Source organism: Passer montanus, unplaced genomic scaffold (assembly GCF_014805655.1).
Source record: "Passer montanus isolate IOZ18808 unplaced genomic scaffold, ASM1480565v1 scaffold3, whole genome shotgun sequence".
NCBI lineage: Eukaryota > Metazoa > Chordata > Aves > Passeriformes > Passeridae > Passer > Passer montanus.
In genome coordinates this window covers 21,259,699-21,272,998 of record NW_024367707.1, presented here as the reverse complement: position 1 = coordinate 21,272,998, position 13,300 = coordinate 21,259,699, and the positions used below count along the sequence as shown (strand labels likewise).

Below are 13,300 nucleotides of genomic sequence, written 5' to 3'. Positions count from 1 at the left end.
GGTGAAACACCAGCAACAGCTCACCATCTGTTAAAACAAATATGTAGCAAATAAAGTCTTCCTTTTGTGGTGGCATTTCCCTGCCTATTTTGTATCACACATCACTTAGATATCAAAAATGCTGAAACAGCAAATTACAGTAATATTACTAATGTAAGACTAATTTCAACATCCATCTTTGTTTTAAAGGAACAGCTGGAGAGGGAGCTGAATATTTGTTTTTCATTGACAGTAACAAATTTCCAGTTTTATTTCAAGTGAATTTTAGACCAGAAAGTAGTTTCTAATAGATGTTACACTAATAACCCATTCTTAAATTACACAAAAAACATCTCTTGGAAGAATCTCCCTTCTAAGCAGGGATCTGCTTCTCACTATGTGAATCAGTAGAAAAAATTAACAGTAACTCATTTGGAAGTCAGATGTTGATTGTTTACAGCATTTGGCTTCAGGATAAAAGAATGCTCAGAAGCATGGTGCTTAAAGTAACAAAAGTACTACAAAGGAAGTCTTCAAACAGGAATACCTTCACTGAAGCTGAAGAGTGTGAGATGAAAATACAAAATGAGTAATAGCATTCAGTAGTGGCAAAGAAAATATACTTGATAACCTTACCATGAAGATGATGCAAACAAACAGCACATTACCTTGCTAGTATTTCATATACTGTCCGTGCAACTTCTTTGTATGCATCAAAATCATATGAAACTGCTTGAAGATTTGGACACAACTTTTTTGCTTGGCCAAAAAACATTCCATTCTTTATGCCAACTTGTCTAAAATTAAATAATAGAATAAATGCCAAGTAAGCACAGTGCAAACTTTTCCACAAATTATCAGGGAGTACTTTCAATTTAATTATTTGTCTTTTCCTACAAAAATGGGAATAGGAATTCGGTCAACAGGTGGAAATTTAACAGGTTAAAAAAATAACTGCAACTAGAGTATTTGAATTAGCTGTGTATTATTAAGCCATGGCACATGAGAAAGGCACCAGGTTTTTTTTTCACAGGCTTTATTTCAACTTATAAGTAGGTTGGGTTGAGAGCTACTGAGCAGCATCTACCAAGCAGCAGCATCCACAGGGAGGAGCTTCTGTTAAATTCTAACAACCTATATAACTGCAACTTTTGAACAGAAACTTTCTATAGATAAATTTAAATACACTAATAACTAGTATTTTTGGACATCTTATGCCTATCTGTAGGGGATTTTCAAGCAAACTACTGGGTAGCTTTTACCTACCTGGCTTCATAACTGCAAGAAGCTATTTCAGCCATGGACAGAACAGTGAGATTGAAGTCAGCTCCGTTCACATGTGTGGAACCTGTTTGCTCCCAGACAGATGAGTCCAAGTGATCAGGTACTCTAATTTCTGCTTAAAAAAATAAAATTTGTCTACATTACTCTTCCTAAGAGTTCAACAGAATCAATGTCAATAAAATAAAAATTATGGATTTTATATTATACAATTTCTATACTGTTATCTTTTGACAAAGACATTCTTAGTAATACTGATTCATATTGTGGTCCAGAAAAAAACTCAGACCCCTTCTCCAGTAATGTCTCTCTGGATAGGCCTGTACATACTACTGAGAACAATATTAATAGAAAAATGGTGTTTCCCCCAAAATTACTAGACAGCAGCTCACTGGTGACTACATATACCAGACTGAAAAAGAAGAATTATCTTTTTTATGGTCTTTACTGACCATAAAAATTATCAAACACATGTGGCTAACTGTTAGAATCACATCCTGCCAACAAATACAAGACACTAAAAATTATTTAACAACTGCTCAGCTAAACAAGAAGACACTTAGCTATGTTCCTTTTTACAAAATGCACTCCTGATATCAAAACACTGAAATTTTACATAGAATATAAATCTACTTCATATTGTACTTGAAACCATTTTTCTGATAGTCTAGATACCACAAAGTGATTTTTAAGAAGTGAAAACCAGAATGACAATTAGTTGAAATAAAAAACACTAGCAATAAATTTCTATTTTCTTTAACACTCTCACAGGGATATTAATGAAATAACTTCTGCTTTTGCTTAGGAATAATTCTCTTATTAGGATGTGTCCAGTTCTTTCAAATATCACCATAAAATTATCTTGGATCAAAATTATACTATTATAAGTACTGCAACCTCAGACTTAAAATGAGACAGACCTTCTCTAATTCTATAAAACTTTACTACATATTCTTACATAAATTTTAAAGGATCCTCCAGGCCCACTGGGTACTATGTACTAGACAGAATGGAAACAAGCAAAAGATTTCTAGTTCTATTTGGGTTTTCGCAGTATGTAAACCTTGAAATATGTGCTAGACTCTAAATATGAATCAGCTTGAAAAAAATCACTAGATGCAAAAACTACTAGACCTGTCCAAACTCCCATCAGATTCAAAACAACAAGGTATCATATAGATAAAATGCTTCTATTTATTTAAAATGAAATCCACTACCCAGTTCTTTTTCATTACTGTAGTCTATTTAATACCATACACCTTTGTAATATAATGAATGGGAGTTTATTATAGTCCCACAATGAATATAGAGTGCCACAATGCCTAATTATATTCCATAGTACTAACAACTTACACACCAACAATCTGACTGAAAGGAAACCTGGTGCTGTGTGCACATATCAGTAGCTATCAAACCAGAGAAAGTGGTGTAATGAGTGAGTGGAGATACCAGGGGTAGAGCCTAACTCATGTGGAAAACTGCTTTTGTTCAGAATTTCTGCTAAATTTGTGCACTTTTTAATTTCTTAAATATTTTAGTTTATGATGAGCTCAATAAGTTACCTAAGATGTCTGCAATTGAAAACTAGAGCAAAATTATGCCCCAAATAAAGATAAGAATGACAAGAACAACTTCTTTAGTCCATGCCTTCCTGTGCCCTGGCCTGAGATGATGCTGTCATCTTGTCTATCTTCACTGGATTCGTCGACTTTTTCCACATCGCAGCAGAGCAGATCCCCCCATGAGCTGATGGAGTCACTTCATGTGAAATTCAGGGCAATGCAGAACACATTGTCCTCAATGGAAGGCAAGGTAGAGAACCTCTCATCAAAAGCTGGGAAACTAGACAGGCACATGGTGAATGTGGAGCAACGGATGGAGAAATCAGAGGCCAGGACCCAAGTCTGTGAAAAAGAAATCGCTGAGAATAAATCTGTGACTAATATGATGGTTAAAATCTGCTGCTCTTTAGAATGAAAAGGGAGATTCTAGGGTTGAGGGAAAGGAAGTCTAGAAAACATTCACATCTTGGGCATCCTGGCCATGGAAGAGACCCCAAACTATGAATCCTGATTAACATACGTTAATCTTGTATCTTTAGAACATGAATGTTAAAGATGGCATGTATGCAGAGAAGTAATTCTACTATCTAGAAAGCCTATCTCCAATTTGGGGATTTAGGGTGAGAATAGTGTCAAGTTTTTTAATTTAAAAGTTATGCATTTTTAGATGAATTAATACAAGAAAAAGAAAGTATTTCATAAAAGACTGAAGATTCTGTTGACACTAGATTTTGTCTAGCAATGCAGATCAAAGTCAGGAACCAGTATCACTAAAGAAGTAATTAATAAAAAAAAGATGTAAATGAAGCAGCAGAATTCAGTATTTGGTCAGAAGTGATTCACAAGCGTTTGGGGGTTTATGTTTGGTTTTTTTTGGTTGTATTTTTGTTGGGGCTCTTTTTGAGGGGGTGAGGTGCTCTGTTTCCCTGGTTTTGGTTGGTTTGTAATTTAGAATCTTTTTTCAAATAAGCAAGATCTAGAGAAGGCAGTATCAGAGAACAGCCTGGAAAGTATGAAGCACCAAAAAGTGAAGTGGATTCCATGGTGAAGCATGGATGTAAAAATATGCTCATGTTCTAAGCTCCTCCCAACTACCTTTCTATTTCATTTATATAACATGTCCCCATTGTGTCTGTTTTAACAGCCTAATGTACTATTCCGTATTTTTGACGTTTTTGTAAAAGCATTTCTGCATGTAATGCTTGTGCCTACTGCAGTGTTTTTCCCTCTGGCATGGCACAATTAAACACATGCTGTGAAGTGTGTCACTTTCTAAGATACTATGATGTCTGAGAAGCCTAATCAGCAATTCCACCTTTACATCTAAGACCATAACTAACTATAATTTCATTACCCCAAAAGGAAGACAAACCCTGAGAAAAAGCAAGCGAAACAACAGGTTGGGTTTTTTTTTAATTGGCAAAATGATTGCACATGGAGATAAAATAAACAGAGACTCAAAAATATTGTGAACTGCAGCTAATGAAACAGAGACTATAAAAAGAGTGTTTGGAAAACATCCTTTCACCAAAACAATAGGCTGCACAATCAGCCTAAGTGTCAAGAAAGAAAGAGCTAGCTGCCTGCCTGCATGCAAGCCAGTTGAGACTGGATGCTGAAGTTAAAGAAATGAATGTGTGATATCCAGAAAAAAGCTGCCACAGTAAGAAACTGAGCTTGTTATACAATAAGGTTGAAAGCTGCTGTACACTTAAGCAATCAATACAGCACAAGAGATACTACTGCATTTGTGAATCAAAAGAACATGCTAGGTATCAGCTAAACTGTAATTCAACCATCTAACTCTCCAAACCACTCAGTTGTATAGTCACATCCTTACCCAGTTCAAGGCCCTAATAAAAGTTAACAAGTCACTGTATAAACTGAACTACCAATAAATACTTCATACACAAGCCCTACTACAGAAAATCCAACTCCATAAAAACCACAGCTATCTCTGTCTGGAGCATACTGGAAAGTCCTTAAAAGCTTATGGGTTCCACAAACATATATTCTACCTCAGTTTTGAAGTCTTCTTAAACTACAGCAAAAAAGACAAATGAAATAGCATCAGCTCCAGTAATACCTTGGTTCTATAAATGTCTTCAAAAACCCCCAACAACCTGCCAGTTTCCAAAGTACTAATGTTTCATAAACAACCATGGAAGAACAACCTTTTACCCCATCTCGTCCCACCTAAATGAAACACTGACGTGTAAACTTTATAACAACAGCACTTAGGACCACGGATTTGGTAAAAACTGCATATGTAACAGGGCAAAGGAAAAACTCAAATTCCAAGTCAAAACTAAACTTAAATAGCAACTACCCCTTGTATATGCACTTTTTAACAACTTTGTGGCAAGGACTATGCTTCTAGATGATTAAATAAGACTGTTACTGGCTGCTTAAGTTGCCAATGTTTAGCAAAAATAAAGTTCAGGCAGTATAATAAAACCTATTAATAAAACTCCGGTCTATATTAGCACACTACTACTTGAGGACACACAAAATAACACATTTCTAAATTATTGCAGGCAAGTACGGTATTCTCAAACAACAACAGACAACCTGGTTTTCAAAAAACAAAATCTTGAATGAACAGAATCCATGAAAATTGCACAGACTTTCCAGAGACCTAAAATGCTCTATGGACCACCCAAATTAACTCATTGTACAGAGATATTCTACATATGCAACTCAAAAGCCAGCTCCAAACAATCAGTTTCTCACTGGCCATGTGCTGTTGTTACTACTTTTACAGAAAAAAAACAACAAAAACCTCTGTGGTAGACTTTGAAAATTTACTTTGCATAATATACTATACTTGACTTCCTGAGAAAAAAGTGATCCTGGACAACCTGTATTTGTTTTTGATTTTAAATAACTACTAACACTCTATCTTACACTCAACATCAAGAAAGTGAGTAAAACCTAAAATTACTCTAAAATAATTTACCCATACTGAGCAAAGCTATTTAAGAAGAAGCCACAGTGTCCTGCTATTACTGAGCACTGTGCTGTCCAAAAGTATTTATTTTCTGAAATCTCCCACATGCAAGAAATAAATTTATCCATGGTACACTTTCTGAATAATTTTAAAGAAAAAGTCTTCCATAACAACAGTTAAAAACACACATACATACATACAGACTTATCTGTACCTGCTTTGCCATTCAATAGCTTTTTCTGGTAATATTGCTGTTCAAGCTGGGGGTTTGCACCAGGGCGCAGCAGTGCCTTCCCTGTACCTCTGTTACTAGTAACAGCTACTGGCTTTCCTGTGGAGAAAAAATGCATATACTTATAGGTCAATGCCTATAATAGCTTACCTTTTAATAGAAGCACAATTAGGATAAGATCATAAGGATTTATAATTTACTTTCTCTAATTTCTTTCAAGCTTAGGTGCTCTCAAGGCACTAAAGAAGGAACAGCTATGAAATGGCCTTGGAATTGTGACAATGAATCTGTCTTAACTGCAGTCACATGTAAAGAAGAAAAGCTTTTCACAAGTGAGAATACAGCTAACACTAGTTTGTCTTTAATAACAAATATAAATGGAAGCTGTGAAATGTCACCAATAACCTAATCATTCATTAGTTTAAGATACAGCAAACACTGGACTAATTTTACTTCAACATGTTTATTAGCTTAAGTAAATCAGAAAAATATACACATTTGGCCAAAGCACTTAGTTCCACTTAGTTTAACTGTGCAAACCAAAATTTTTAGTAAACTTTTGACTTTTCTGCAATATCAACACTTCCATGGTGTTTCTAAAGCAAGCTAATTTATGCACTGAAAAGTCTGGCAAACTTCCGTGGAACTGAAAAAGCATTTGCAGAAAAGTCCTACATTCTTTATGTTCCAGTCATGGAATTTGAAACTTGACAGGAAATCAAGTTTTAAAGAACCAAACATAGCAGAATAATCTTTGATATAGCTGCTCCTGCCTTTGGACAGAAGAGAGCAATGAAACCACATCTTACTCTTTTCCCAAGGTCTGTGATAGCTGGGAATGAGAGATGGTCACCACTGCAACAGGTCTTCAAACTTGTGCACCCCTGAAGTTCAGTGTTTGCACAGAACTAGGACCTCCACTGCTGAATGGCACACTTGTAGAAAACAAACCCACCAAAGTTTGCTAAGGTGCTCCACTAACTCTCCTGTGTCTAAATGCCAACTGAATTGTTCCTGAATCCTCCAGGTCTTATAATATCTCATAAGTAATAGCTTAGAGAGGAAAAGAAAGGAGAAGCAAACTCCTCTTGAAACTCCTGAATCCTCCAGGTCTTATCTCATATGTAATAGCTTAGAGAGGAAAAGAAAGGAGAAGCAAACTCCTCTTGAAAAATATGGATCAGGTAGAGACAATTAATTCTCAACCCTGACCTTTCCACTCTTCTAGTTAAACATAGCTGCTTAAAATGCTTCAGGAAGAATATTAGGCTATCCCATTTTTTTAATTTATCTCTTTTTCTTTTAATAGACATACCCCACTTCTAGAATAACTGAAATTTGATTTTCCATTTCTAATATGGTAGATTAAAATCTGAGTAAGTTTATGTACAATGCCACAGAGAATAGTTACTACAGATTTAACTTCTGTCTTCTTACTTTAGATACTGAAAGGAGATAGCAAGGAGAATTCCAGTTCTCTCTTCACTTGGTTTTGGATTGTGAGAAAATAAACAGGAATGTGAAGTTGCATGGCCTAACTACTGAAGATGCAAGAAAAAAGATTAATACACCAAATTAATTTTATAACTGTGCAGGTTTGTTTTTTTTAAAAGCTTAACTGAGTAAACTGTAACACACATACTTAAAATACTGACCTTTGAGATCTGGTCTATTTCGGATAGCCACAGACACAAAGAAGCAATCCATATCCACGTGCATTATACAGCTCTGTGGCTTGGCTGAGCTCGCAACAGACACATTACCTAGTATGAAGATACACCAATAGAAAACTTGAACCCTAATTTACACACTTTGGTACTACTCACAGGTCTATTTGGTAATACATCAAGGTCTATTATCAAGTTTTTACCACCTCTAAACAATATTTTTGTTTCCTCTCACCAAGAAGGTATTATTCTGAGAAAGGTAAACATAAGCAGCAGACAAACAGCCTAAACAATTAATTAACCTAAGGGTTTCTGGTTTTTATTTTCTTATAATTACCACCTTTTACCCTAACAAAGTTCCCCAAATCCAAGGAGATTAATGCATGTTGTTGGCACTGGATCTTACTTGTGCTACGTTAACACTGAATCAGAAGAGCATTTTACTCCTTTTTGTTCATCAATCAGAAGACTGCTTCAAAAGATAATAATGTAAGTTTAGCTGCACTATGAGCTATTATTATTCATGAAACACACCACAATTAGTTTTGAAAGTCCCTTGCAACTGGATTTTGTCACTGTTGTACTCAGACGCATGCTAACATTCAGGGAAGATGAGCAAGGTAACTCCTCACTGAAAACCGTACGTGCCTAAAACACTAGAAATGCTTTCTGCAAGTTCAAGTCTGCATGTCTGTGTTGCTGACCTACCAGAAGTGGCAATATTGAACAAAAAAAAATTTACCTTGCATAACGCGTAAAGTGTAACAGGGAAAAAATACTTCAATACATCAAGTGAACTGTTCCACTTAACATCTGAGTTAATCACTGAATAATCAGAAAAATATCCTCTTGGTTTTAATAATTTACATTCTGAGCTCATTTGAAAAATAGGGACTGTCTTATAATGGGCATATTCACAAATCAAGCCATCAAGTTAAGGAGCTGCTACTCACAAGCATTAACTATTTGAATACTCTAGGCCAAATCAAAGAGAAAATAAAAATATATTAGCTTATACCACATTTTGATTTAAAAAATACACATTAAGTAATTCATAAACTAACATGTTTGATAACTGGGGTGTCCTAACACAAACACAGAATCAATAAATTTATTATCTAACAATTTTTTTGATGTAGCAATTTCTCAAGCATATTTTCATGTGATTACAAGTGAATAATTTTACAGCACAGGACTCAGAATCTCTTTAATGGTACAGAGCTAACTTTTTAATTAAAAAAGACTGTAAACAAGAGATTCTAAAGATGCAAAGTATTTTATCTGTAACACTTTGATTCTAATGAATTCTAGATTTTTTCACTTTGGCCCTTGATGCAATTACATTAAATATTTGTCTTCAAGCCAGGTTTAAAAGTCTCTTATAACACTACTACCCACTTTTAACAGATGCAGAGCTATGTAAAACTCTAACTAACAAAAAAAAATTTAGATTTTAACTCACGACCAAATGTTACTCATCTTTTAAATGCTCATGCTGAACAGTAAGGATTTTTTCTTCTCTTTTTTCCCCCTGCAGATTTTCACACAGCAACTACAGATTTGTGTATTAGATATACATAGTATTTTTCTCCCTTATGAATCCATGTATCTCGGTAAAGTCAGAAATACTATTTCTACAAGGAAGAATTGAATATAGACCAGAGCATCACATTAACATTTTAAGTTTAAAAAACCCAACAAAGCCAAAAGCACTTGCATCCATTAGTGTTCACTGCACCAAAGTCATCAAGTTTTTCCAGATAGTCTGACTATAACATCAATACTCAATACTAAACTATGTAGTCTCATTTGGACATTTAATGTATGAAGATATAAGGCATCTTCTTAACATAAACCTTCTTAAACGAGTATCTACCTGTGTCAGTTTTAAGTGCAGACCTGCCTGCTTTCCATTTTTTAATTTTTTCCCTTCCTGGAAACACACCGCTGTTTTTTCTCTGCAGGCTGTTGACAAACTCTGTCAATTCACACTTCCATGTTGATATATGATGCAGTCTTGAATGCGAATAAAAGTCAGAAATAAAACTACAATCTGAAGGTTTGGACACAGTTAAGGAAGCTGCCTTGCTAGGAGCAGGTCCAGAAGTGCTTTTTGTGCTTGAAGGCCCCTGAACAGTTGAGTGGTGAGCACCATTTATTTTAGCATTACTGTGCAAAAATGAAGATGAGGATGAGTTACTCATAGTCCTGTGTGGACTCCATGGAAAGTCTGTATTTTTGTTGCTGTGCTGCAACTGCTGCATTGTGCAGTCTCTAAAGTCAACCATGCCTTTGTCAGTCTTCCCCTCCTCCTGCACAGGGCCTGGAGACAACCTGCCTGCAACACCGTTGCTGGAGGGCACCAAGCAATCCTGTGTCTTTAAGGCACTGGTAGAAGTGTGTGTGTGTCCATTAAAAAGGGCAGTGCTGTCTTTATGAGATTGAATCCCGTTTTGTTTCCGTATGGGAAGAATCTCCTCCAGCTCTGTAAATCCAAAATCGACGCTTTCTTCTTCCTCTTCCTCATTCCAGCTGTTTATTCCATTGGGTGTGATTTCATTTTCCATTTCGCACTTTTTAATATGATTTCTGAAACAGATATAATAATTAAATACCATTTCTTTTATAAATAAAGGCACATTTATATGTAATTTCAAGCTTTTTCTTCTTAACTGTTCTCAATTTATACTGCAGTTACATTCCCAAGACAATTATCTCAAATTCTGAGCCACATCCTCTCAACAGCACAAAATATAATGCCATACCAAAGACTTTACAGATTTCATGTAATATTAACTGGAGTTTACATGGGAGTGACCATGCTCACATTAGAAAAGCTATTTCCAAAGCCTTTAATCTGGCAGGCAGTCTCCCACTGAATTATAGTAATTATTTGTTTGTTAACAGAACTGTACTGCCACACACAGCATGAATGTTGCAGGAATACACAAACCATCAGAAGGAGCTGCCCTTTTATCAAGGACAGCTCCTTAACTAGTTATAAACAAACAAAAAGAAATGAGAAAGCATACAAAGAGAACTATTTTTTAGGAAATTATTTTAGGTTAATGTTAGATCCATTTTATTTTGTCATAATGAAAAAAATCTGTTCAAGCTCCAGAAATCACTTAGCTTTGATAAAAACCACAAACAAACTAATTTTCAGCTTTTAAGCATATAAACCAAAGTATTCTGCCACGAGCACGCTAGCACAAAGACAAAGCTTCCATTCAAAAAATTAACTCTGAAAATGAAAACCAAAGTCTTCAAGAGTTCTACACACCCTTGATCTGCTGCAAAAACCCAACAAACCCAACCATCACTCCCAGCTCCCAAAGCCAGCAATTCAAGTACACAAAAACAGGTGGGGAAAAAATTAGCTATTCAGTATGCTACTGAAACCAGAAACTCAATTAGGCATGAAAACAATTTGGTTAAGACTATCCAAATATGAATTGCAGTAAAGTTAGTATTTTTGAAGAGTTGTGTGGTTGAAAATGGTATATTAAGTGCACATACTTAGTGGATAGGCAGGCTTTTAAAGTCATGTTTTTCAGACCACACTGACATTTTTGGAAGTCTGAATATTCTTCTTATTTAAAAGATCTTCAACAATGCAATAGTAAGAGGTGATGATGATTGTACCAATCATTGTTTAAAATATGGGTATGAAATACTGCTTAAGATATTAATTTTTTGTGACTGGTTTTATTTTCCTAAGTGTAGACAAATCCCACTCATGTGGTGAAGTCTCCTCACCATTATGCATGACTGGTTAGTAAAAAAATCAGCAGACTGTGGAAGAACTCAGATCACCAGTACAAATCAGAAAGTAGAGTATCTTGCACAGTATCCTTGGCCCTGCTAGAGTAGTAATGTTGAACCAGATGACATCCAGGTATCTTTTCCAACCTCAAAAATTCTATAATGTTATTATTCTTGCCTATAAAAAACAAATATGTATTTCTGAAAAATAAGCAGGAACTTATTAAAAAAAAACTAGAAGAGTTCAGGTGGTATGTTTCTTTCCAAATTCCAATTCCTCTGCCAGTTAAAAAGTTTTACAGGTGCTTTCTCTTCAAGTCTCCTCTCAAGGTCTTAGGTGTCTTAGGATACTTTTTCATATTGTAATTTCATTTTTCAACCCATCTTCTCTCTCAAGCATGACTTAAACCTTGGTGTTAGCATACATAATGCATGCCGAGACTTCCTTTTTTTTTTAAGAGGCTAAAGAAAGATTAACAACCAGTATGCATTTATATTCATTCCTAGGCACCTCTAGCAAAAGCAGTCACCAGCTTTTTATTTTTGAATCTGATAGGTCACTTTTCAGTGTGACCTATCAGAATCCTTCAATGCATGTCTGTTGCTTCCATACAGATATATTACATCCTAGGACTCCTAGGTCATATTATCAAACAAACTGTGGTCCAAAGATGAGAGACAAGGCTTGGAGTCAAGGTAACAACTATACCTTGAATTATTGTGTTTTCTGCCGGGCTGTTGGGGTCCACTCTGGCTAGCTACAGACCCTTGCCCACACGATGATAATTCACAGACAAAAGTAAAAGATTTCTCATGTGGAGAAGTGCTCTTCTCCACATGAGAAACATTCTCTCTTTATTCCAAGAGACACACTAGGTGGACAAACCCATGGGAGAGAAGAGGGTGTTCCCTGGTAGCAGGGAACTTTTATACCCTGGGGGAATGGGGACAGAGGAAGAGGTCCACAGCCAATGGGATACCAGGGAGGAGCGGTGAGGGGAGGGTCTCTCCATCCAGGAAGAGACCACCCGGGGTACTGGGGTGGGTGAGGGAAAAGCCATGTGATGGGGGAAGGGATAACAAATGATGTGATATAACATAAGCTACTTCAGTGCAATATAAAGACTACTCTGTACAAATTTCCAATCACTCAGTGCAAAAAAACCAACTAATTAAACCATTTAGTGCAACACAACAATACCTTACTTTTAAATTTCAGCACCTCAGAGCTTGCCTCTTACAAAGCTGAAATGAACTTTAAAAATGATATTTACAAATGCAAACTCATTGTGGGTGAATGATGAGCATCTGCATTACAAAATCAGAAACACTTACACCCTGTTGAGATCTTTAGCTATATTGCTTGGACCTGGCACAGCATCTTCAGGTTTGTGTATGCTGTTAAAGTTGAGACCTTTCTGAACACTTGACTGCTTGGTGTAAAGCTGATAAGGAATGTGCGAAAGGAGACGTCCAGCTTTAATGCTGAAAAAAAAATAAGAAAAACCAGGTTACTGCTTAAGAAATTTTAAAGAAATCCCAACCTTCTATGCTAGAACTACCCCCTTATTTGTACTTGTAGTGCCTTCCACAACCCCTTTCTCACCCTTAACTGGATTGAACTGATAAGTAATTTGTGATGTGGTGACTGGTGCAACAAAAGGTATCTGCAAATATGTGCTGGTCAGTACTTCTACATCCATTTCTCTTTCCAACTGAGACACACAAACCCCAAATATTTAATTTAAACAAAACAGTCAGAAAACCCTTGCTTAGTGGTCCAGGTTATTCTACCTGAACAACAGTGACTGAGCTCTTTATCATGGAACAAACTAGGGTAGAATTTGAAAGAGGTCAGCTAGGA

General features: G+C 35.9%; 1 protein-coding gene across 7 annotated transcripts in view; it reads right to left on the bottom strand.

Annotated features, from left to right (window-relative positions):
• Positions 1-13,300, bottom strand: part of REV1 (REV1 DNA directed polymerase) — a 53,914-nt gene that overhangs the window by 18,606 nt on the left and 22,008 nt on the right. For 3 of the 7 annotated variants that reach the window (XM_039714152.1, XM_039714154.1, XM_039714158.1), the window contains 6 exons: positions 12,772-12,921; positions 9,548-10,260; positions 7,660-7,767; positions 5,987-6,103; positions 1,246-1,378; positions 648-776 (listed from right to left, as the gene is read on the bottom strand). In XM_039714152.1, coding sequence (XP_039570086.1) covers positions 648-776; positions 1,246-1,378; positions 5,987-6,103; positions 7,660-7,767; positions 9,548-10,260; positions 12,772-12,921 — 1,350 coding nt within the window. The remainder of the gene's footprint in view (positions 1-647; positions 777-1,245; positions 1,379-5,986; positions 6,104-7,659; positions 7,768-9,547; positions 10,261-12,771; positions 12,922-13,300) is intronic. The other 4 variants (XM_039714153.1, XM_039714155.1, XM_039714156.1 and 1 more) reach the window with 3 other exon arrangements.